We start from the raw sequence: 26036 nt of genomic DNA on the forward strand, positions 1-26036 counted from the left end.
GGAAGCTCATCATGGGCGCAGCAGAGAGCAAATGCTTGCTCTCCGCCAAGGAATCTGAAGAAGGGCAAAAAGAAATCAGCAGAACTGAACAGTAGGCAGAGAAAGGTCATTAGAAGCATGAAGCCACTCTTCAGGAAGTCATGTACAAATGAAAAATGAACGGAAAGAATAATGAAATCCAGCATATTAAATGTAAAAACACAATAAGAGAGGCCAGAAAAGAATTCAAGGAGGAACTTTGAAAGGTATAAAAGCTAAAACTCAATCCTGTTTCAAGCACATCAGGGACAGAAAGATTGCTACAGAGGCTATAGGCCCAGTATGTTATGATGGCATACAAGGGGCGTTTAGAAACGGCAAGCAAGACCACAGCTGCCTAGGTTAGTTGAAGACATTATGGAACAAATAGACAAAATGGACAAAAAATGCCACCAAATAATGTAACTAAGGAAAAAAAATAAGTAAACTGATACTAGTGGCACACAGCTTCTTGCTTAAAATTACCTTCCCATCTGAGGCCTGGAAGATGGCAAATGTGACACCATTTTCTAAAATACTTCAGGAAGTTCAGGGGGACTATAGAACAATGAGCGTGACATCTGAATTGGGAAAATCAGGGGAAATCATAATAAAGCATGAAATTAGCGGACACATGAACAAATACGATCTACTGGAGAACAAAATCATATACCCTGCTTTGTTTATAATAGGAAGCCATGAACCTATTAGAGTCTCTGAAGGAGTCAACAAACATATGGATACAGGAGGTAAGTTGATACAGTTTATTTCGAATTCAAGAGGACGTTTCACAATGTCTCTCGAAGCCTCTTAAGGAAACTTGCAGCCACAAGCTAAGAGAAAAGCTTTCACAGATAATTAGCTGCTTAAAAGATGGGAAATGGAAGAGAGAAATAAATGGTCAGTTTTCACAATGGAAGGTGTCCAACATGGTCTGTTGCTGGGACCTGGGTGATTAAACATATTCAAGAGCACGAGAAATACCGTAGTATCTAAAATGCCATCTATTTTCAGGAAAGGACTCTGAAGGGGGTATTGCAGGGGAAAAGGGAAAGGGTAAGTATAGAGTTAAGAAAGTGCACACTCTATCAGGCTGGTACTGCAGGCAGAATGCAGTTCTGAGAACTAAACTCAATACATTGCCCCCAAATAATCAAGGATGCCTACCTTATCAAAGGCAAAAGATTAATAGCCCATTTTCATGTCTGTTTGTCTGACTATTTTAGGCAAAGCCCTTCTGCAACTTTAGCAAAGACAAATACCTTTTTTAAAATCTTGCACTCTCATGATTTACATTTTCCTTTCTTCTCCACATTTCACCCTACCTGCCTCTCGCAACACAGGAAATTCTGCTCATACATGTTATTTTTCCTACGAAGTTTAAGGCAACATAAGTTAATTTTTCTTGACCTTTTGGGACTGTCATGGAAAGTCAGATTTGTCTTTATAGTTAGAGCATCTCATATTATTATACTTCTTCAGTTTTACTTAGAAAACTAACCAGTAAATAAACCACCAATAATTCTGAAAACAAAAGAAAGAAGTGAAAACTTGTCTGTAACTAAAGACACCAAACAAGCCTGAAAAAAGTAAAGAATACTTTTTTCAAAATTATATTTATATGACCCCAGCAAGGTTTTTGATGGATTAATTCCTATAATCCATCATTTGCTTTTTTTCTCGCATTCTTTGTAATGGATCATTTTTATACTTCATACCAAATTGCTGATGCTAGATTTCATTATATGTCTAATATTCCTTTTAGCCCTCCATTTCAGAAGAAGATTATATGCACTGATATTACGTCTCTTTCCAAGTACTTTAAAACCTCTTTAACAAAATATTCACGCTGCCAAGCTATCTCACACAAATGCTTCAATATGTGAATGGGGATTCTGGATCAGCTTTTCAGTAAGGGATAGGACACATAAATTAACTATTTTTAATAGGGAGCTCAGTGAATTTACGAAGAAGGTTATGTGCTCCTGTGTGAAAGCATATAGTATACTTCTAGTTTTGTGAGCAACTGCCTGAAAAATTTTGAAACTTCTGACTGAATCTCTTTTCATGCTTTAAATAGAGTGAACATACTTCATTTCAGATTAAAGCAGGATTAGAGGCCTTGGTTTTCTAGATAGGGTAACAGCCAGATACACTCTCTGGACTTCTGCTGGCTGATGTCATTCAAGGCTGTGAAAAGACTTAACTAAGTCAGGCAACGCTGAGAGATGTGGGTCTGTTGACTAACTCTCATTTTTCATATCGCTTGTGTTGATTGGGATGGGGACAGAATAAACTCAGCTGTGGGAAATGAAATTTTTGCTAGTAAGAGGTCCATCCACAGCAGTGTGACGTTACCAGAACAGTAAACTGACCGAGCCACGCTATCCGAGCTCCCACCCTGCAGATCTGAGCCTGTAACAATGTCCTTGCAAGCGCTGACAGGCAAATGCCCTTTTATAAAGAATCTTGGAATCTGCCACTACCTCCTAAATAACCTCCAGGCACTAAAAATGGGGTTGCTTGCGAGTAAAGGAGCAGTCACGCAGAAGAGTCTCGTGTTGAGCACTGACCAGACGTTGGCTACGTAACAGTCCCGTACCTGCCCCGGCGCCTGGCAATCCAGCACGCGCAACTGGCAAAGCGGCTGTAGTGCTGCAGGATCTAGGGAGAGATTTCAGTTTCCTTTTCCTCTCTAATCCACGAAGGAAACGGGAGGTTCGAGCACCAGCTCTGCCGGTGCCGGCGCAGTCTCCTGGCTGGCACGTGGTGGAAGGAACGCGGGGCACCCGTGCAGCGGGACGAGCTGCTCCAGGGGACCACAAGGCATTTAGGATCTCCTCCTACTGCCTTATTCTGCAGAAGTGTTCACGATCTGGAGATTAATATGTCAAGCTGTAACTTGCCAGTTTTCTCATGCAGCCTAGAGGGAATCAACAGGGTCTTGTCAATTTGTGCCAGCCGAGGACCCGGTCAACTCCTCTTAACTGCGAGTAAATCGCGAGCAGAGTTAGCATGTCAACTCTAGCGTTTCTTTTCCACTTTTCCTTCCGGAGATTGATTTAAAGCCCAAAGAGCTCAAAGTGAGTCCGTCCTTCCTCCGAATCAGATACCTGAATGCTAAAGGCAGAGTCTGCAGCTGCATTTCTCCATCTAGAGCCTCTTTGGTAAAGCCAAGCAAGAACTGCGTTTCGGGACCACTCCCAGTCTGCATCGGGGCTTCACCAATTTCAGATGAAAGATAAATCAACCCCTTTATCTTCACACAGTAGCAAATGCTTCACTAATCTCTCATGCTAGAAATTGTTAGAAGTAACAAAGGTGGAGATTTTCATAATCTGAACTGCAAGACCTATATTTATGACTTCAAATGTATTCACCTTTCTGATGTTTCAGATGATGTAACAAGTATTGTTGAATGAGGAAAACTGTTCTGGAATCTGCAGGATTAATAATTTTACTTTCAGCTGCATTTCTCTGGCAGAAAAGAAATATGCTACGTGACGCTGCTTACAAGTACCACAAGGGGTCCTGACAGGGGGCTGCGAAACCACATCCTGCCCTTCACGCTGCAAGGACAAATCACCGCGTACGCTGGTGAATGAGCTCAGGGTTTGCACCAGCTCATGTTCTCAGACAGAACGAATACAATCCCTTCTACTGGAGTATTCAGGCCTAAATATTATTATTTCAGAATGCTGCAACTGACTGAGTCACAACACCCTGAAGATACAAAATAAATTATAAACAAACACAATGGAAATGCATGTTTGCCTTTTTTAAGGCTTGTGAACATGTTTGTTCAAGGTGAATGTCAGAGGCTTTGAATAACTTAATGCCTTTTATTTGGTGACTGTAGTATTAGTGCAGAAGTCTTCTAAGCCGACAATTGAATGTGGAAGGGATGAAGGAATCAACCCAGGAGGAAAAAACAGGTAGTTTTAATAACTCCATCAATAAATATCCCCCAATTTTTTTTAAATGATGCTCCAACCTGATATAACCTGGGTAAGAACAGGGCTGCCTGACGCTATTTTCAAGGAAAAGCAAAATCCTACCACAGCCTAATAAATTAAAAATTACTATAATGCTCTGAGGCAAAGTGAAAACAAAAGCCGGCAGATAAATATCATTAATTTGGATGGAGTTCCATTTAATTGCACTCGGATGGCTAAGGACTGCTGCCAATCAGCTCAGCTAACAAATCAGTCTTGCACTCTTCAACAGTTGCTGCAGTAGTGAAGCTATAATGGCAACAGCGTGTATTACTTATTCAGGCTTCATCCAACCTTCAATTTACTGAGGTCGAAGTGAAGAACACTGAAACAAAACTCTGCTTCGTGTTAACCAGCAGGTCTACATGTGAGCACACTTTTTGGTATAAAATGCGTAAACACAATTACTATGTTTGCGCTGCAGCATTTTAACTACAGGTGGCTAAACCTAAAAGGAACAAAATAAATCAGAGGGACGATTTGCTGTAAGCTGGTTCAACACTCACTTACAAAGAGGAACATTGGAAATGCCATTCTAGATCAGACATGCTGTCCCTGGTTATTGTCAGCACAGAAAGAAGTGGAATGCCTAAAGCACAGCTCTCAATCTCATTGTTAATACTCAAAGAAAGTTTTAAAATGAGATTTACTATGCTACCAATAATGTAATTTTTTTTTTTTTTGTCTATTATAATTCTAGTTCATCCCGATATCACCTGCATAATTTTAGTTGTGGGGAAGTTTTTTGATTCTTAAGATTTAAGCCTCAACAATTTCTTGCAACAAGTTACATCATTTAACAATGCCCTGGACAGAAATTAATTCCCTTAATTGGCTTCATATTTCCTTAAAATTCAGTATATTACAATACAGAGTGCACAGAAATCCCAGTGTTCCCTCTCTAAAGCTATCATTAATTTATATATTAGTCCTTCACACACTAGAACCTTGCCTTCTCTGATTTACCAGAATCCCAATCTTTTGTCTTTCTCTGGGACACTTTCCAGGGCTCAGCTCACTTCCATCACTTGCCATATCCTTTAGAGAACAGTAAGTGTGGCTACAGAACAATTCGATGTAACAGCTCTATCGTGTTTCTAAGGTCATTTCCAATGCCATGCTTCATGCACCCTTTTTTCCCATTTTGAGTGCAATTGCACAATGACTTAAGGTTGTTACTGAACTGCCTACAGTAAAATCAAGGTTTTTGCATTCTTACAAAGACATGCTTTTGTAACAGAAGAGACTTGGAAAATTTGTAGATGAAATCATAATAAGCTTCCATGAGACTTCAGTCACTGATCCAATGGTGTCAGATAAATTCAGCTTCAAAATAAGCTCAGCTTTGAAGATAACAGCAGTGGTGGAGAAATCGCATTACTTGCCATATGTGAAACAAAAAGTGTGATTACAGCTAGCTTCAGTCCAGACTGTTACAGTCATCGTTTCTGAGATTAGTTTATATGAATCCCTAGACTACCTTTTTTGTCTCTACTGGAAATACCTTGCTGAAACATCCCAAATGCTAAAACTGAATGTACATTTTTCACTGCTGCACAACTTTTCTGGCTTATACCTAGTATCATAAACAACTCACGCACAGGGTCATTCTCCTCTCTTGTTCCTCACTGTACTTCAAGGTGAGAGCAGGAGTTTCTGTTAAATTTATGTTAAGTTCACAACTTTGCAATCATGATACAACTCACTTCACTTGTATTACTTCAGCCCTTAAAGACATCTAGTGCCTCCTATACGACATGCAAATCAACCTTTGTATTGATGATGCCCCACAACTTCAGCTCACCAGCAAACGTAATCCAAATTTGTCTGCCAAAATTACTAAGAATACTACTAATAAGATCTGTCTAAGTAATTCCTGGAGGACACCTAGAGTAACCTCCCAGGAATCTGACATTTCCCCTTCCAGGACAACCCATTGGTATGTCCAGTTAGTTTTATGCATCTTTTAACTCCTACATCTTCTTGCTAGTACATCACTTTAATGATGACCCTTTTTTTGTAACACTGGATCACAAATTTAATACCATATACTTTGAAGCTGCTCCATTTTGATTGTCAGAAACCCCTGATACCTTCTTGAAGAACAACGCCAGAAAGGTATGGAGTGGTCTATATTGGTAATATCTTAAGGGATTGCACTCCACTTTCCATTTATATCTGAATTATTTTTTACGCTAAAATTGTTCAGCAGTTTGAAAAACAGAGATCAGGTGAAAAAGCCTGTCTCTACATGCATCAATTTTTTCTTTCCCTTGCATTTGGATATAAGGCTTGCTTATTTTTTTTTTCCTTTCTAAAACCAAACCAAACCAAACCCCCACATATTAAATCAGCTCTAGTCTTTCCAGTACTCCAGGACAGAGATTACTTTGTTCTTCCTTCTTCCTTCCAAATTAGTCTATTACATTTACCATTTATAAGTTGGTGCATTTCTATAGTGTAGTAATTACTATAACCAACTGTCACATTTTGACTTTTAGCCAGGTGCTTTCAAGAGTCAAGGATTATTTTGCAAAATTACCTACATAGTTTTTGTCTTATTCCTTACCTTCTTTTGGCCACCTGAGACTGGTTGCAACTGAAGACAGGACCGTGACTGGACTAAGCCAGGACTGAGACAGTACAGAAAATACTAGATGAGCTACTAGATGACTATCTGGTGTATCCTACTCCCATGATTGCTAGATGGAGGATAGGAAGAAAATTCCTCCCAGAACAGATTGGTAGAAACACTAAATGTTACATCTGTTGTTCTTTTTTTGGCTTAAATTCCCCCAAGATACATCTAAATTCCCACAAAATTACCCATTCCCTGAGTCTGCTGAAATCTCTCTGTATTTTTTTTTTTTTTTTTTTTGTACAGTTCTCCCTGTTTATGTCAGTTCTGATTTCATGGAAATACTACTTATGTATCACATAAAGCTACACTACACATACTAACTAAGTAGATCCATAAGCACTGGAACTAGCGTTTTCAACTGTAAGATGAACTATAAGCTGTCTGTAAGTTTATATTTCAAGTCTTTTAAATTTTTCCTTCTCTCATTTCCCCTTCCCATATCTCCTGCCAGCAGGACTTAGCAGTCCTACTGCTAAAAACCGAAAGACACGCAGTGGCTAGTCACAAGCTACACGTGTGCTACCACGTACACTCAGTGACCAGCACCTGATGCCCCTTGGACCAAATGAGGGACTCAGCTGCAACTCTGTCTCTCAAGGTGGGAACTAATGTAGACTAACTTAGGTTTTTGTCCTCTACTGGGCCACTGGTTTTCATGCAACTTGTTGCAATTCCATGTTGTCATCTAAGGCCACCCTCCAATCAAACACAGTTGTAATGGGGGAGCGAGTTCCTTACTTATGGGCAGAAGGTAAGAATACCTGACAGACTACAATACGATCCTGTAAGTCTTATTACTTGATAAAACTAAGCTAAAACCATGCCACCTACCTTTTGTTTTGATTTTTAGTGTTCAATGAGAGAGTTATGGGTTACTTTCCAGAGATAACTGAATGTTCTAGGTCCACAGCAATCAAAAAATGTCAGGCTGGATGAAGCACGAGTCCCCAGGAAATATCCTCCACCTTCAGTATCGCTCATTAATTCATTCTAAAATGAGCGCAGCACAAAACCTCAGCACCCAACATCCTTTCTTCCCAAATACCTTTCTCCTTTCTCATACTTATTCAAAAACCAGTGAGTCAAAAGGGAAGTAGACGTTCATGTCCCGTAATGCTGAGCCCTGGAGCCCAATGCTGTGCCTGTTGGGCGCAGAACGAAGGAGGTTTCTGACACTTCTGTGGTCACCAGACACGGGAGTGATCACAATTCAGACACAGAGCCTCCCGCAGCCAGGTGTAAGCTAGTACATCTAAGTAACAATAACAAAGACTACAGCTACAGCATGGGAGCAGCTGGAAACTGCAGCAAATAGCAACACCTGTGACGGGACACACCGGTGAGCTCGGTGTTCGTCCTGGGGTAACCCCAGGCAGCGGCTGGGCTCCCGCGGCTGCTCGCTCCCTTCCCTCCTCCCTGGGGTGATGGGGAGGAGAACCGAACAAGAAGTAAAACTTGGGGGTTGTGATAAGAACAACTTAACAGCTAAAGTACAATAAAACAAAATACTAACAATAAAGTAGTATACTTATAATGAAAAGGAATACAACAAAAAAAAAAAAGGAAAGAGAAACAAACCCCAAGAAAAGACAAGTGATGCACAATGCGATTGCTCACCACCCTGTGAGCGATGCGGGAGCAGCGATCCGCCCCTCCCAGCCAACTCCCCCCAGTTTCTATACTGGACATGAGGGTCTGTGGTATGGAATATCCCTTTGGCTGGTTCGGGTCAGCTCTCCTGGCCGTGCTCCCTCCCAGCTCCTTGTGCAACTGCTGCTGGCAGAGCACGGGAAACTGGAAAATCCTTAACTTAGGATAAATGCTACTTAGCAACAACTAAAACATCAGCGTGTTATCAACATTAGTCTCACACTAAATACAAAACACGCTGTACCAGCTACTAAGCAGAAAATTAACTCTATCTGAGCCAAAACCAGGACAACGTTTTAGGAACCAGTCTGGCAAATCGGGTCTCCTATCTCTTGAATGTGAGAATACTCACTTTGGAGAACCCTTCTAACTAGATTTGAAAGAGATTTCAAATCAACTGGCATTGGTCCACAAAAGAAGTTTTTGCACATGACTTGGAAGTCCCTGAATGAACTTGCTATAGGAACCTCCAAACAGGACCGCAGACAGTGTGAACTGTCACAGGTTGAACTGAACTGCTTGAAGGGGAGTAGGGACAGTTTCCAGCAGCTGAAGATTTATTTTTCAGCTTTACGTTTTTTTCCAAAATGACCGCCTCTCGAAAAATAGATGCTTCACACTGCTCTGTTTTAAGCAAGAAAGCAAACAACTTGCAGTTTAGCCTCTTCTCCTAAATTAAATAAATCAAACAGCAAAATGATCACTGGATTTATAGCTAAATACCTTAAACACCTCACATTTGAATATATATGCACATCAGTTCAACCAGTTTATATTTCACATTTACCTTGACTATGCATGCCAAGTTGATGATTCTCTTTTCTGACAAAGTTGAGCATCACATGTACCATTAATCAATGTGTTAGCATTTTCTGAAACTATCCTTGTGATTTTGATTTTTTTTTTGTTGTTTTACCCTCTTTAATTACTTGGCATTGCTTATAATTGCAATAGCAAATGCAGCATCAAAAGAAGGCAGGGTCTACTTTGCTAAACTTTCAGAACGTACAAAAACCAGCTAATACTCAATGGAGTTTACATTATAGACAGAAAAAAGGACTGGAAAAGGAAATGAGCATGAAGTAGGAAAATGCCTTATAAAAAGTACATTTTTTTGTACCTCATTCTTGTGAGAATATGTTTTCTGGTTTTGCAATAGCTGATGCATTATTTTATTTTTCTTTAACTCAAAGAGGTCAAATGGAAACTTTAAAAAGAACCATAAAAATCATAATAACAAACTTCTTTTCTGGTCCCTTTTCTCTAGACTAGGCATTTGGAGTTTGTTTCATGATATGGCAAGTATTTTAAAGGCAGACTGTTCTTTCTGATGGACAAAGTACTTCTGAAAACTTTCCATCTTCAAATTCCCTTTAAAAACTTAATGAAAGAAAATACTTCCGACATTTGTTTTTCCAAGACCTTTTTTTTCATCTTGTGTCATAACAGAAACTTTAGAATACAGATAGTTTTTCTTCCCAAGGTTTTGCATTCAGCACAATTCTGGAATGTTTAAATAATAATAAAAAAAAGATGAATGCAACACTAGCAATTCTTTCTAAGAAACAAAATTCCTCCTTTTTTTTTTATTCCACAACAAGACCCAAAATGCCTCACTGGTATACAGAAAGTGTATACGCTTTACCAGTCTCCCATTACAAAAACTAGCATTGATGCATGTTAGCATGACTGAAATAAGAATACAGACAAATATATGTAAAGTATGTCACCCAACTTAAGCCTCAAACTACATTTCTTATTCTAGCAATAAGTCTTAAAAAAAGTTATTTTTTTATTACTGGCCTGAGGCAAATTCAACAGAGATTATGCTTCTCAGGGGAAAAGAAGCATTTTCTGAAGCAAATGTACAACTTAGCTGAGTATGCTGTAAAATCTGAAGATATTTGTCCTCTGAGTCATATTAGCACAGTCCACAGGATTCCACAGTTCCTTCTCTAGCACATGTATCACCTGAATACATGAGAGTAATACCTGTTTTGTGATCCACTTCAGCTTTCTATTACCAGATTTTAGCTGCTCTTAAATTTGGCTGTGAAGCTCCTATCCCTTGGTAGACAATTTCAAGCATTCTTTACTAACTTTAATTAACATAAAGACTTTCACAGGTCCTTATGGCTCCACATTTTGATTTTGAGCTTCATCTTTTTGACCTTTAGGACTCTCTGTGGTCTAATTCTCCTATATCATAACAATTTATGGTTTTACATATTCAGTGTGAAAGCTTTCAGTCCTAAGTCTCTGGCCATCTCTTTTCATGTACTGAGTGCACCTCAGCGAGAGATGCATCTTTAAAATAGCATCATGTTTTTCTCTCTTTGGAACATTTATGTGCATCAAAAGATTTATTACTATTATCATTATTATTTTATAAGATGCTAAGTTTGCAATAATTGCCGAGTCCTGATAGAAAAATATTCAAGAGTTTTGGTTGATTTCTGCTGAAGACAGATAAAGCCAAGGAATCAACTGATGAGAAACATGCAAAAAAGCAAAACGCACGCAGTAGCTGCCTGCTGTGATATTACAAAGAGCAATACAACCAAACCAAAAGGAAGGAAAAATGCTCAGTAGAAATTATGTGATATAAATCATCAGGTGGACACAGACAACAGCCATGAATATGGCAAAAGCTGCAAAATGAGAACAGCTAAGTAGACGAGGATTGGCCATACTACAGTCTCACAGCCTGGTTGCAGACTAGAAAACAGAAGAGGGAGGTTCTCCTATGACAGAAAATCTGGTCCCCTGATACTGGTGGCAAACAAGCTGTAAGACTTCCTTTCTTAAGGCTTATAAAAACCATTATTGTTGTTTTTCTCTCCTGACCCTCTGTTGAAAAATGGTTCCAAACCCAAAGAATCGGTGTAGTTGAAAGGGGTCTCAAGACACCATTTAGTCCACCCTACAGCTCTGATGTGTCAAAAATTTCTTTCAATGCAACTTTTCCTGAGATTATTTAGCTTTCCAAGTGCTCTGAGATACTAAGAATAAAAGGCTTTAAAAACACATTAGATTCAGTAAATACCTTTCACCATCTAAGTTTAGTATCACTACAACTGGTAAAGATGGGAAATTAGTAGTAATAAGGCACAATAACTTCTCCTTCATTCACTATGCTAAAAATCCATCATTCTAATTGTTTTGAAGGATGTATACCTACAACAATAAAACCAAAAATTTGGTTGAAGCAGAAGAACCTCTGATGAATAAACAAGTTTTGATATTCCTGCTCCTCATTCATTAGGATTTTATTAATATAACTATTTCATTCATTCAACAATTACAAGAAGGCATAAAAATATTTCAGATGGCTCTTTCCTATACTAATGAAGCAAACTCTTAGAAGAAATAAAGTACTTTCTTCTCCAGGTACACTTATTGACAAAGCCCTACTATGACTGCAAAACTTTTGACTCAAGACAGGTAACTTTCAGGTTCAAATTCACTGAAACTTAAACAGAACACAGACTTGATACCCGAGTCCTTTGTCCTCCAAGAACACCAGGGTTTATAGACGATTTCTACCTTAGGTTGGTTTCCATTGGTGCCTAAGTATTAGCAAGACAACTAGGTACTCCAAAGATAAGTGCTTTTTTGAAACCATCAACACAATAATTTTCTAATTAATAAAAAAAAAACCCAAACATTGCCATAGCTGAACAGGTAACTGTTTTGTGACACAGCAGAGACAACATGCTAAGACTGGTAATAAATTACAAAACCCAGTAACATTAATCTCAAATCAGTTATAATTAAGAAATTTTTACACTAAAGCTTCTACTTTCCTCATGGAGCTTCCCGAGAAAATTAGAGCTATGTATTTTTCGTTTCAGACCATAGGAAGATTCTGTGCAAAACAAAATACTGCTTTCTTTCACAAATATTAGTATGGGATAAACGGGGATGACTGAGACAGAAAAGCTTCAGATTGTGCTCTTTTCTATGCTAGTCAGGAAGGTTTAACAATAGATCTAGACCATATGTCTGCTTTTTTTGTGTACCATCAGGGGACAGAAATATTTTGGAAAACTTGGTATAATTCTAAGTTATTATGTTAATTCTTAAAGTTCAACTGAAAGACAAGAACAAACCTGTTGGATGTTTTCAATCTACTGAAAATGCAGTTCTACCACCAGGATAAATGTCAAAAAGAGAACAAACCCCGGGAAAATGCACAAAACTTTAAAATTCGAAAAAGGTAATAAATGATCCTTTCTTTAGTATTGAATTACTGCCAGGCTAACAAATAGACCACAGATGATGACGAACCTCAGAATTAAGCTTACTCTCTGAAATGAAAGCATGTAAAAATTGGTTTAATATGTGAAAAATAAAAGTATTTTTCTTCTAGCACTTTAATATTCTGGAACAAAATTGAGTATGTGTTTCTTAGTGTGCAACATCAGGCCTGGCCATTAAGCACAACATGGCTAAAACCAAACTCTCATTTTTCCTTTGAGCTGTGCTCTTTCTTGGTCACTGGGGAGATTAACACCACCATCTGTCATTCACCAGCAGAATCTGTCTTCTGCAGTTTTGGCCACTTCAAATTTTCACCCAGGTTGTGCTTTCTACATAATACCCCCTTCAGTGACAATCCACCGCTAGAATCCAAATTACCGTGAAACAGCACTGCAAGGTTCATCTTCTGATATTCGCTGACACCGACATGTTATCAACATTCTTCTCATACCTAGCTCGAAAACAGCACTGTACCAGCTACTAGAAGACAATTTACTCTACCCCAGCTGAACCAGGACAATTGGGTATCCATCAAGCATTCCATTCACTCAGAGTTGTCCCACTGTGGCTTCCAAGCCTGACGGCTCCTAGGCTGCTGCCGTGCGAAGATCACTATCGCTATTCAAGCTGACTTCAGCACTTCATGGTGGTTCCTTCTATTCACTTATTGGATCCTTATGCAATTAGATTTTAAAGTTACCTTTTTCTGTGCTGTACAGGACCTGATAGACTGGAGTCCTGGGCTCATAGCTAGAGTTCCTGTGTACTCTGGTGATAAAAATAAAAACCACCATAAACCTGCCAAGGACACGCCCACATCTGCACCAACCTTGCCTCAGGAAGCTCATATTCTAGATGATGTTGTGAAAAAGCTGAATTATATCTATATTTCCGACTGATAAACTGTGTGAATTTCAGCACACACGAGCAACACAGAAACACACACGCTCTGGGGGCTCATGTTGGGGGTAGAGCACGGAAACATACACAGATGCCCTATGGACATAGAGACATCCATGGCATACGGCCACAGATATCTGCTGAAGGGAAAGCTGCAAATTACTTACCACGCTGCAGCCAGGGCAGTCGGGACCATTTTCACACGTCCTACGCCGTGCCTGGATCCCTCCTCCGCACTGAGCGGTGCAGCGCTCCCAGGGACCCCAGCCTGTCCAAAACACGTGAGGGGGGCACAGCAGATGCTCATTGCAGTACCTGTGAGAAGAGGCAGACAAGGAGGCAAAGAATCTATTTAGTACCAAGACAAGACCTCCCCGAAAGTCCCGCATTCGCATTATTCAGATAGATGTTTGTAGAGGGTAATATTTTAGACAAAGGGCCCCTCTCTATTCATAAAGCACTGAACTAACAGTTGTCACACTGCACAGTGTTTAAACGTTTGAGGTTCGGGGTTTTTTTTTAGGCTGTAATTGTGTGGGTGAAGCATTTGTTTGCTTTATTCAGTGCCTTTATACAAACCCTGCGTTACAACCATGCTATTGTACTGCGAGCATGTAAGCAAGGTAGACAACTACTTTATTGAAACCAGTTGTGGCTACACATCTGGGGCAGAAGTGAGGCAACCCAACAGAAGGCAACCACTTACCCAGGCAGTTTTTTATCAGTCTCCAGCTAAGCACTGGTTAGGATCCATCCCTCTCCTCTTCAGAGAGCTAAACTTGCTTTTTGCTTTTGCTTTCCACAGTGTCTCCACTTTTATGGGTAAAATAAAAGCTAACATTGATTCTAGGCATAAAGAACTGTAATGTTTTCATAGTGTTATTACTTTATCTTTTAAAGGGTGTTTTTAGCTGTTACAACCTTTGAAGGATTTCCCAGTGGGCTGCAAACTGATTCAGAGGCCTACTAGGTTCTTGAAGGAAGCAGGAATGTTTTACTACTGAGCTGTCATTATTGTACCAAGACATTCAGATATGTAGGAGGGTCCCAGTTTTTAGTGAGTTTTCAATTTTTTGTAAAAACCTGAGATTCCTGATTTCTTGAGCTCACCATCCGATAACTCTAGCCATAGCATATGCTGCTTAGTAAGGACCCTCTACACAGGTCCAAAGGATCTGGGCCACCAGCAAGTGTGACTGGGGCTCTAAAAGAGACCAAGCTGTTATTTCAGATAAAGGAAAGCCACAACAGATATTCAGAAAACAAATGACCCTGAAGGAGTGCTCTAATATTTTATGGATGTGGCTGGGTGGCTCTTGTTCCAGCTACTGACTGTCCTGAACAAACAAATCAATGTTCCAGTATTTCCTCATTTTTTACACCAGCCATCCAAAATCCGCTGTCTTGTTGCTCTTCAAACAAGTTTCCACCACTTTGCACTCTCCTGCAATGAAAACTGACTCCAATACTTCAGTAAATCATTTTCTACAAAAAGAAAAATGACAGTATAAACTGTTGACATTTTCAGAAAGAATAACCATAACCACATTTTTTTTTTGCAGAAAGCCCCAAGATCCTCAAGCTCTAGTTCTTCATTACCAAGGAATTTGCACATTCAGGATTCTGGGGGAAAATTTGTTGTTTGTGTATGTTATATACAACAGTAGGTTTGTCACATATGCTGGAGCCTATGATTCAGAATTTGTCCCTAGGTCTGAGCAACTCCATCAAAATTTAAAAGCTTGGGAGTGGGGTAAATAGGGGAGTGACATTTAGTTTTGTGTTTCTCTATATTTAAGGAAACTATTAACAGCTTGTATTGACCTCATCTGCTGTTTACCAGTAAACCAAGGAAAAAAAAATCCAAACCCTCAATATTTATGAATCTGCTATCTCAGAATTCTTCAGTGCGTGATTTGGGTAAATGTTTTTCAACAGTAGCTTATACATAAGCTACCTTTTTTTTCCTCCTGCATGTTCAATATTTGCAATTCACAGTTCACATTATGCCATCACTAAAGATGCATAGGCATGTTCTGCGCCTAGATATTCTTCCCCCAAATCTCCAACAGCTGCACACATTCTTTGTCACATGCAGTCATTTATGTGAATGTTTGTGATAGTTTGTCTCTGTGATCACTTGTTGAGAACGTGTACGCAATGAAGCGTAGATGTAACATCACCATTTATTTAGTCAAATGAGTACACATTTTGCATAATTTCATTAGTTCTTAATGGAGATGTGTTGAGTTAATTTGAGACACACACACAGAATAAAGCAAATCTGCCATGAAGTTGACATTTATCAATATTCAGCCATGCAAAAAGTAAAATTAAGGGTGGGATGCATCTCGCCTTAAAATATAGGCATGTACAGTGTAGCTGTCTATAAATGAAGTAATCATCCAACCTTGAGCAAGAGTTCATGGAAAGAAACAGCCCTTTCAAAAATATGATTTATGTCACCCTAAAGCAAATGTCTAATGTAGGCCCTACAAATACAGCCCTCAATATACTGATTTCTCTCCATTGACTACAAAGGCTGCATGGGAGACAGACGTCTAAGCTCCCATTACAGCCAATGGACATTTTGTCATTACAAGCTATGGAGACTAGAATGATTAAGTTGACCAAATTTAGGAATATACAGTAAAAGGAGACAAATCGCTCTCTTCTCCACAGCCTGTATCGACTAGACTTCTACAGACCGTACTGGAAGTTCAGACACCCAACTCACACATAAGCACTCACATTCGTGGACACCTGAAGTTAGGTGTGACAAATCTCACTTCGATGAGGCTCACGACACTCTACAGTGCCTCTTCCAGTGTCAACATGCCCGATCACCTGCTCTCTCACTTAAGGGGAAGACAGAAAGGAAACCTAACAACTGATACAGTAAGCACTTCAAAGGCTGGCAATTCTGCTAACCAACACTATTTAAAGATGCAGTTGAAACTACAAGATGAAACTGAAAAAAAGCCCTAAAATGTCTATGCAAGCTACTTAACTTCAATTTAGGAGAAAAAGTTTTTAAAAAGTCAACAGCAGAAGCGAGTGTCAATTTTTCCTTTTTTTGAGGAAAAGAAGAAAGAAACAACACAGCATACAAGTAGAATTGTATTTTCATTTCAGCCAGCCAGCCTCTGAAAACATCAGGTATGCTTTCACAGCTAGAGACATCCCTGCAATTGATCTTTGAGAGCTGTGCTACAGCACAGGGCTTTGAGCCAAGTTTCATTATATCTCCTCTTGGCTGCATTTCAAGTCACTCAGTAACCCTTTTTCCCTTTTGCTCTTTCTTCCCCTCTTAATTGTGTTCTCAGGACCCACAGGGCTAACATTTTACAGTAATTCAACAAAACATGCAATGTAAGAAACTTGAATCTGTGAAACCACTGCCCTCTCCCCTAATCTAACTGCAGTGAGGTCAGAAGGGAGAACAGCCTAGAGAAATGTGGGTTTTGCACAGTGACCCTTCCCGGTTTCCCTTGCAGTGAATCCAAGTTCAAATGCCCTAATAAAGGAATTGTCATACTGGGGGAAGGGAGAACATCCTCTGTCCAGTTGTATCCACAACCACTAGTTCCTACAGTAATTTTTTTAATTTTTACTCCAGGCAATTCCAGTACAACTGGAATTACTATTCTCATTCCTCTGAAGATCTCAGGCTTTCGTAAGACATCAATTTATTTCAGTGTTGCCACGCAGCACTGAGTACCACAGGCTAACTGCACGACAGTAACAAATGTGCCTTTTTTATTCCACAGAGAGATGCTATTTAATTTAAACGTATAGTTCTTAATTTTGAACTATATTATACTAGCATGTATTTAAGAAAAACAAACTAACCTTCATCACTGTCTGCCCGTTCCCATGCAACATACTCTTACGTGGTGGGTACTCGTGATTACCAGCTGGTGACAGATGATACTGAGGTTGATGGGAATGCTGGATTCCTTTAATTGAAGGCAGACACACGACGCACACACACGCTTTACTGGGTTGAGATTGCTGAATCAACAGAAATCCCCACCCAGGAGACTGTGGAAGGTGGCAGGGGCCACGGCTTTTGTTCCCAGGGGCTTCTGTGGAAGAAGAGGAGGGAGCAGAGAAAGCAAGGAGGATGGAGAGAGCCGTGGGAGCGCAAGCAAGCCCAAAGCCTCGTGGTGTTTATCTGCTCTGCTGAAGGGAACCAGGCTTGTGCGCACTACTCGGGAACAAGCAGTGCTACGCAGAGCAGGCACTTGACTCTTAGCAATTCCTCCTTCTCGTGGAAACAATCCCAAAAGCTCTGAATATCTGCTCAGGATTGTGGACAAAAAAAGGTGACAATATGTACTGCTTCTAATCACCTTATACACCCCCAAATTCCCAGGGCTTTCAAACATTTACTCCTCATCTGCAGCCAATTTATTTTTCTAGTTCTGATTTGCAATGCTTTTTTTCTTTCTTTTTTCCCTATGCAATAAAAGATAACTACACTCACTAAAAGCAAAGGTTTCTCATTCTAATGTCCCTAATTTCCGCACAGATAAGAGGGAGACCAGTGGACTTAATGAGCCCATATCCACTGCATTCCACAGAAAGGAGAGGACAAACATTTTCACTCAATGAAAAAGTCAAGACAGGATACTATAGACTCTATAAACTAAAACCTTGAGAGTTTTCCAGCAGCTTCGGCGAATATTTCTCATACAGGAAAACCCAGAAATTTTTAAGCCCCTAAGGAATTCATCAGGATGTCTTCCATCTGGAGTCTTAACTACAAAATTATTTTCTCTGATGAACAAATTTTGTTAAAATACTATTTTTAATCCATCTCCATATTCTGTCTAAATGCACATCAGCTGCACTTTTGACCTATTTCTACAGGGTGAATTTGCTTTGTAATCTGAGTCTTTGCTGCGCTCTCACAATTGTTTTCCACCCCCCCACCACCCCCCCCCCCTTAGCAGCAGAGCAAGCAAGAGCTTAACCTATCTGCAACACTTTAAGTTGGTAAATATTGCCATTGATTTCCAGGGAATGACCAGCAAGCACAGAGCTGCCTGATACATTAACCATGAAACGATCATGGCTTTCATGAGGTAAAACAAACATAACCGAGACAAACATTTAGCTCTTAATGCATGAACAAATACTCTCAAACTGAATATGCATTCACATCTGCAGGTGAATTTATCTCAGCTATATGCTGCCTTTTCTGTGTTTGCTTTCTACGGACTTACGCACTGGACTTCTATGGAAATCACTGCTGAAAACTGTTTCAAAGTTTGGCACAATGTTGGCTGTGGAAACCGAATCCCGTATTTCTGCCCCTGAACCTGTGAAGGTGACGCGAATATGCACTTTTATAAACACAAATGCACACAATGTGTAAACCAACTAATTCTAGTTTTTACTAAGACTACGCATCTATTCATTTTACATATGTGCTGGGCCATTAAGGCAGTAAAATATTAGGCTATTTATAAGCCGATTAATTTAACTGAGAAAATCTGAGAAGCTGCTTATCGGTACTCTGGATACAAAACCAAGGTAAACATTTCTTAGGAGTTCCTCCATGTGGAGTATTTGCTCAGCCTGCCTATACGTACTGGGCCCAGTTCTCAAAGGAAGCGTTTCCATTTGGTGCAGGTGTAACCCCAGTGGCACTGGAGCGGCGCAGTGAATCAGGACTACTGTAAATACTGGTACTCCGTTGCCCTCGCAGCTCAAAACTCTACACTCTGTCAGAGCCCCGAGGACACTCATAAGGACCTAATGGCCCCAACCAGCCTCACCTGGGACCTCCACCCACACCCACAGACCCAGGAGCTCTACTTGAGCTCTGCCAGGGACCTTCAACCTCTGCTGTCAGAGAAGTGCTGAGCCTTGTCCCTGGCCCACCATGGAGCCCCTTGGTCTAGACCTCAACGTGTGGACTGCCTTCTGGCCTTGGCCCTGTTGCTATAGACCTGCCCGGTGACCACTGAACCTGACCCTAACCCCAGCCTGCGGCTCGGCTTCCCAGCTGGACCTCAGCCTTGACCCATCACCATGATGTCACCTAGGGTCTAGACACTTGGTTGGACCTGGCCAGAGCCTCCAGGCTTGCCCCGCTCCCTGGCTGGGGGTGCTGGGATGGGCCCTGGCTGGCCAGGTTCCCAGGACTCTGCTTTTTACAGCTGTGAAAAGATTTATCCAAGTCCTTGGCCTGTCGCTGAGAAAAATCCTGGCAAATAACTGATGCTTCGTTCCTCTAGCTGCTTTACAAATTATACGACAAAACTTCCTAACACACCACACCTTCTGGACATAAATTTTGGAAGTACTTCGAAAAAAAAACCCCAACGCTAGAAGTATCAGCAGACATAATGGATAACTTAAAATCAGGGTAGAGGCAGGAGCTCAACTGTGAGCAAGCTGGTGAGTGGGAGGAAGGTGCAGGGCCGGTGAGAGTGACGGGTGTTTCAAGGAGATCGGAAACAGCGACAGAGGAACTGTGAGAGAAAAAGGCACCCTGCAGTAAACTCACAGGCACGTACAGCCCCGATTGCTGCTGAACTGGACAAAGGGGGAAAGGACAAGTAACCTGCAGGCTACAAAAGCAAAACAACATAAGCCTGCTGTTCCTTCAGAACTGTTACGTACCAAAATTCAACCCTTCTAGGCTGCTATTATTTCAACTCATTCTAAGTATCACTTTCCACTTTGTCATTGCTTTTTTAGTGCACCCGTTGTCTTAATAGTGGACATTTTCTTCTATAATTATGAATGTATTTCTCACCATTTTCTGTATTTCTCTGAAACTCCTTAGTGGACTTTTATTTCATGTTAAACTTAAGATGAACAATGACTACTAAGATTCATAGTCCATCACCAAAAAGTCTATCCAAATTAAACTCTTTTCTTCTATACTCAGTCTCATTGTGCCGTGCCCTGGACTGACCTCTCAGTTCAAGAAAATCAATAACTATTATTCATGCTGGGACAGAGCTATGTAACAGCAGATATAATCTGCATTTGGTGGTGATGGCTTTTTGGTAGGGCAACTTATTTTCAGAAAGCAATTTACAAAATAACAAAATGCTCTCCTCTGCGATGAAATGGTAAATATTCATGGCTCTGAAACAGCAAGAAGTGTTCACATGTTCTGTGATACTGATCCTTTACATTTAGAGTTAGAAAGACCAGGTCCCTGGTGATATGTTAATACATAAATGTGCGCTGCAACTTCCCTTCAATGGAATCTCTTCATCTGGAGAAATGCCAGAGTTGGTGTTTAATTAAATCGCTCACTGAAACTCATCATAAAGGTTACTGAATCTTGTTTTCATCCAACAGCAATACAGGATACTAAATCATCCATACAGAAACACTGAAGTGAGCTGCAAGTGCATATTGAAAGGAAACACATCCACATACATCTCTTGGAACAGATGACTCCAGGACTCCGAATTCTTAGACCAACACCAGTCTTCTGCTATCTAGCTTTCTGGCATGCCTCGGGAAACAACATGATGCATCTAAGAGTTGCAGTTTATCTGAATATATTCTAGTTTGGTTTCAAGAAATATTTAATGCTTGTTAAAATTCCTAACACACAAATTACCAACTAGAGTCATTAGGGTGCATGTAAAATGGAATCAGAGGCCTGAACTTTACATTCTGAGCTAGTGACAAAATACCTAGGCCAGTGCCAAAGCAATAGATGGTGAAATCAAAATCTGAGCTGACTTGATCTGCTCAGGGGTTAATATAGATACAAACAATTTAAAAAAAACCCTGAAACCTTACTAAAAGATATTTGAGTTCAAGGTGTATTATATTTATTGAATATAAAACAAAGCCCTTGAAACTTCCTTTCGTGTTCTAGGATGCTTAATTCATTTAAGACAGAAAAAAAATGAACTCACAGCATCAGTAACATAGTGCTGTGACCTTACTATATTTTGCTCTATATTCCAGGTCTTGAGGCTGGGCAAGTTACAATTCAAACACACTGCAATCAATTTTCAAGGAGAATCAATTTTCAGGGTCCCAAGGGACAGCAGCACATTGCTCCAGCCCAATTCTCTGGCACTACCAGGAGCTCTCAGCTGGCTCAAGAGGGATGCAGCTAAGTGAAAGATGAAAGAACCGCTGCAGACCCACAGCCTTGCTAATGGGAATACTGCTACTGTGCAGCAGTGCAGTTAGAGAGTGAGTGAGAGGAAAGGAAAGAGAAAAACAAGGCAGGTAAAGGAGAAAATGTCCTCTGGAATACAGCGGAGCAGAAGAAATTAAAACACACTGTTGAAAAAAGATAACTCACCTCTCCTCCCGATTCTGTCCCACACAGACGCGTCCTCCGTGTCGAGGGGTTGGATTGCTGCAGGAACGCTGACGAACTTGAAAGCCTATTCCACAAGTGGTACTACAGGGTGACCAAGAAGTCCATGGTGTCCAGCCTCCATTTCTGGTAGAATAAAAAGCTCAGGCTCTGTCATCTGTTATACATAGCGAATGGCTGATTAGGTGTGACTGACAGCAGAATCTGGCCCATTAATATTTCTGTAGAAGTCATTAATACTGCATTGTATTCCATTTCTTAAAGAATATGGAACTAAAATAAAGGTGGTCTGATCCTTCTATATTCCATGCTCTGTAATCGGCAACTGCTAAAATGCCCTCATTACACAAGAAGTATAAAGATAAGAAGCTATTTAGTTGCTTTCAGTCACTTTATTCTGCATAAACTTCACCTGCAAACTCCTCTATCAAAGTTCCGAAGATAACTTTTAATTACATATTGTTCCAATTATTATTTGTGGGTCTTTTTTTCAGGGAAATTAAAATGTCAAGTTTTGCTACCTCTTCTGAAAGGAAAGTGATTAAAGCCTGGAGAAAAGGAGGCTGAGGGGAGACCTGATCGCTCTCTGCAACTACCCGAAAGGAGGTTGCAGCGAGGTGGGGTCAGTCTCTTCTACTGAGTAACTAGTGATAGGATGAGAGGGAAATGGCCTCAAGTTGCACCAGGGGAGGTTTAGGTTGGATATTAGGAAAAATTTCTTCACCAAAAGGGTTATCAGGCACTGGAACAGGCTGCCCAGGGATGTGGTGGAGTCACCATCCCTGGAGGGATTTAAAAGACATACAGACATGATGCTTAGGGACATGGTTTAGCGGTGGACTTGGCAATGTTAGGTTAATGGTTGGACTCGATGATCTTAAAGGTCTTTTCCAACCTAAATGATTCTATGATTCTAAAGGGAAAAAGAGTAATAAGTGTCAAAATGCACTAGTTCACAATTTCAACAGGATACTCTGATAAGGCGTCAATACCTTATTTGCAATGTAACCAAAAAGCTAACAGAATTCACATGCTGTACCCTGCATTTGTGAACGTTTGGAAAGGACACTCCTGTCCCTCCCCAATATACCCTAGGAAAAAATATACTAGACCAAACATCTCAAAAGGAATTTCATACCCTGTCCTAAGCAAAAAATGATGCACTTCAGCAGTTCCCAAAACCTTTTGATGGCTAGCTTGCAGTTTCTGTATTGGTAGAAGACAAACAGAAATCAAGAAAAATAAAACTAAATTATAAGGAGTTTTTGAGGTTTCATCATAAAAGCAAAAGTTAATATAGTGCCTTACTTGATTTTGAAATCACTTTTTTTTTAACAATGAAAATTAATTAAATCCAGTAATAAAAATGACATAAGATTATTCAAGTAATTTATCACAAATATTACCAATTTAAATTTCACTCATCTTGATGTCTTGTTATTATAAGGGAGATAAGAGTTGATAACACAGAAAAAAAGCTTTTGAAAACATTAATCAGCTATCACTGGTAACACAGACCAAAAAAAAAAATAAGATCTCTGTCAGTGCAATGTCTGACCCAAGCCATTGTCCTAATCTGATGCTATATACTACATTGTCATGTTTTTAATAATTTCCCTAAAATTGACTATTTCCACTTACAGAGCTTGCAGTTATCTTGTGCAGAAGGATAATCAGTTTTATTCACTACCATGATGTGCTTCTGATGTTTAAAAAAACCAAAAAAGCAGAGACAAAAAGCAGAAAGAATCTGAAAATAAGCAGAATGCACCAGCATATAAGTTTCATCTTGCAATTAAAGTACATATAATGTTTTAAACATGAACTCCTAATGCAGTTCAGGATGTGCAGTGTCCTGAGTCTCTTTGAAATGATCTGCTCTCACTGTTTTTTCTGGGAGTGGTTACGTGCCTGAGGAAGACAAAAGAGTGGCTGAAGAGTGGCATACAGACTGGTAATAGATCTAGATGTCGTGATACAACCAAAAGATGTAATAAAAACATTTTTCCCAAGGCAGAATAGGGGAATATAATGGTGACATGAGACCTCCAAAAAAGTGAACAGTTCTGACTTCCAGAAAAAAAGTTTTATGACTTCCAGAACTGAGAAAAACGTATCATACTTGGGATATTACCTCACTGATTTTTTTCTTTCTGAGCTTTTGTCAAAATTAGCTGAAGACAGTGTTATTTGGTACACAGCATTTGAAATCACAATTTGCTGTCTGGCTCATTCTCTCTCCCACAAAGCCCGTGAGATACTTTCTAACACTGTGGCCATTGCTATAAGCTGTTTCCTGTACAGAACAGGATCTATTCTGATGAAGTTAAAAACTTTTAAAGCATAAACAATAGAACCTGAAATTGTTTTGTGTACCTGGAACAGTTGGCGATCTCCATGGTTGGTCCTTCACACAGCCAGCCTCCGCACTGCGGAGCAGGACTGTCACACACCCGGGTCCTGCAGAGGCAGGAGCCAGCGCTGGCACCGTCAGTGTGGGTGCAAGGTTTCCACTGCGACCACGTTCCAAAATGCCCATCCACTGTCAGATTCCTCATCTAGAAACAAACACAACAGAAGGCTTACCCGAGGCCTGACGCTTCCTTCACACAACCTCTTAATTCCGCAGTACAGGGAGGTACAGCCTTCAGGTGCCAACTCTAAATCCTCCACTGCAGAGGAATACGTTCCAGACAGCAAGCTCCCCTTAAAATCTCTCTAGCTGCGAAATTCCCACCATCTGCAACCAACCTGGGCCAGTGGATGCCACCACTACAGCAATAACAATAATCACAACTAACCGTTACCTTTCACAACTGTGCTTGCCTACAGTGATTCCATAGAAAGTACAGTTTCACCTTCTCGATTATCTTCTGATGACAGTATTCCCTATTTCCTAAAATTTACCTGTGATTAGGAACCTGGACACTGACCGTAAAACAGCATGTGCAAGAATGCTTGTGGAAACCCTAATCTACATTGGTAGGAAGAGGCAGCAGAGGTTAATAGTCCAGAGTAAAAAAACTGCGTGAATGAAACTCAAATCTCCACGATGATTGTCTTTTTGACAACAGTTTTTTGAAGCACGTAACAGATAGCACCATTTCATAAAAGTAAAATGTAGTTTTAAATTACTCTCTCTAAACAGTAGATGTAATTACATGTATAAATCCTAAAAACATCTTCAAAAAAGCAGCTCCTAACCCTACATGATGAGACACTTCGCTCCTGCTGAAGTCAATTCTCAACACCTTTGGCTGGAAGGGTCAGACCATTCTCACCTTGACTGGAATGTTTCCATCATGCAGCCATAACACATGCTAATAAGAATTCTTTACTGTCCAGCTGAAATGGAATGCGCTAACGGAAACTGCCGCTGCCTCCATTGTTACTGGAACTTCTAAAGAAAATAGGGCTGGACATGGGGAATTCAGCTCTCTTAAAAAGACAGGCTTTCATATTATTGATTCTTTTAGCAAGATGCTAATCTTCACAAATCTGTGATCATAAATGGAAATGATGGCCACTTTTTCACTTAAATGCTAAAGGATTTGCCCTTTGATTGTCACATTTTAACTTTCCATCAAAACAACAGTACTAACAAGTGCAGGCTAAATAGCATTTAAAGTCACTCTTAAATAAAAATTAATATGTATCTGTTGTAGTCATGCATATTTTATCAAATGTGTAAGAGCATAACACTTTAACATTTGCTTATATATTGAAATAGGAACTACAGTTGTAGATGGTCATGAATAATCTGAAATGGTGTCTCCCTTTGGTATTTTTAGTATTGTTTCATTTTAACAGTGCTGAGGGAAGTATACATTTCACTAATAATTTGAAGATAGAAGAGATTCGATTACAGCACGAGGCATGTTTCCACTGCCACGCTGGGTGCTGGCTGATTCTTTCCACTGTAGTAAGGGCTCCATAATTTCACTACTAATTACTTTGCTCATGATTTATTTTTCAGAGATACAGCTTCTCCACAGAACAGCTATATGTATGCTCTGCCAGCTACAACTGACATAACCATAATTCATCATTTCAAAATTCTGCTGACAGCTGTTTATTGAAAATAACTCACTGACCTTTGCTCATGCAGAGTATACACTGTTGTTTTTCATAAGACAACAAGAAATACTTACTTCTTGTTAAGTGACAAGTAAACCCATTCTCTCCTACATTGCTGGTCTAACAAATATACAGTCCATAAACTAGCAATGATACCTCCCCAATCCAATTAATG

At 40.0% G+C, this 26036-nt stretch overlaps 1 protein-coding gene across 2 annotated transcripts in view; it reads right to left on the reverse strand.

The window, feature by feature from the left end:
- The window catches only part of SEMA5A (semaphorin 5A), a 330300-nt gene that overhangs the window by 59631 nt on the left and 244633 nt on the right, over positions 1-26036 (reverse strand). For both annotated transcript variants that reach the window (XM_069808839.1, XM_069808840.1), the window contains exons 14-16: positions 24161-24342; positions 21767-21910; positions 13635-13782 (exon numbers count right to left, since the gene is read on the reverse strand). In XM_069808839.1, the coding sequence (XP_069664940.1) occupies positions 13635-13782; positions 21767-21910; positions 24161-24342 (474 nt within the window). The remainder of the gene's footprint in view (positions 1-13634; positions 13783-21766; positions 21911-24160; positions 24343-26036) is intronic.

The sequence above is a fragment of the Haliaeetus albicilla genome, chromosome 21 (genome assembly GCF_947461875.1).
Source record: "Haliaeetus albicilla chromosome 21, bHalAlb1.1, whole genome shotgun sequence".
NCBI lineage: Eukaryota > Metazoa > Chordata > Aves > Accipitriformes > Accipitridae > Haliaeetus > Haliaeetus albicilla.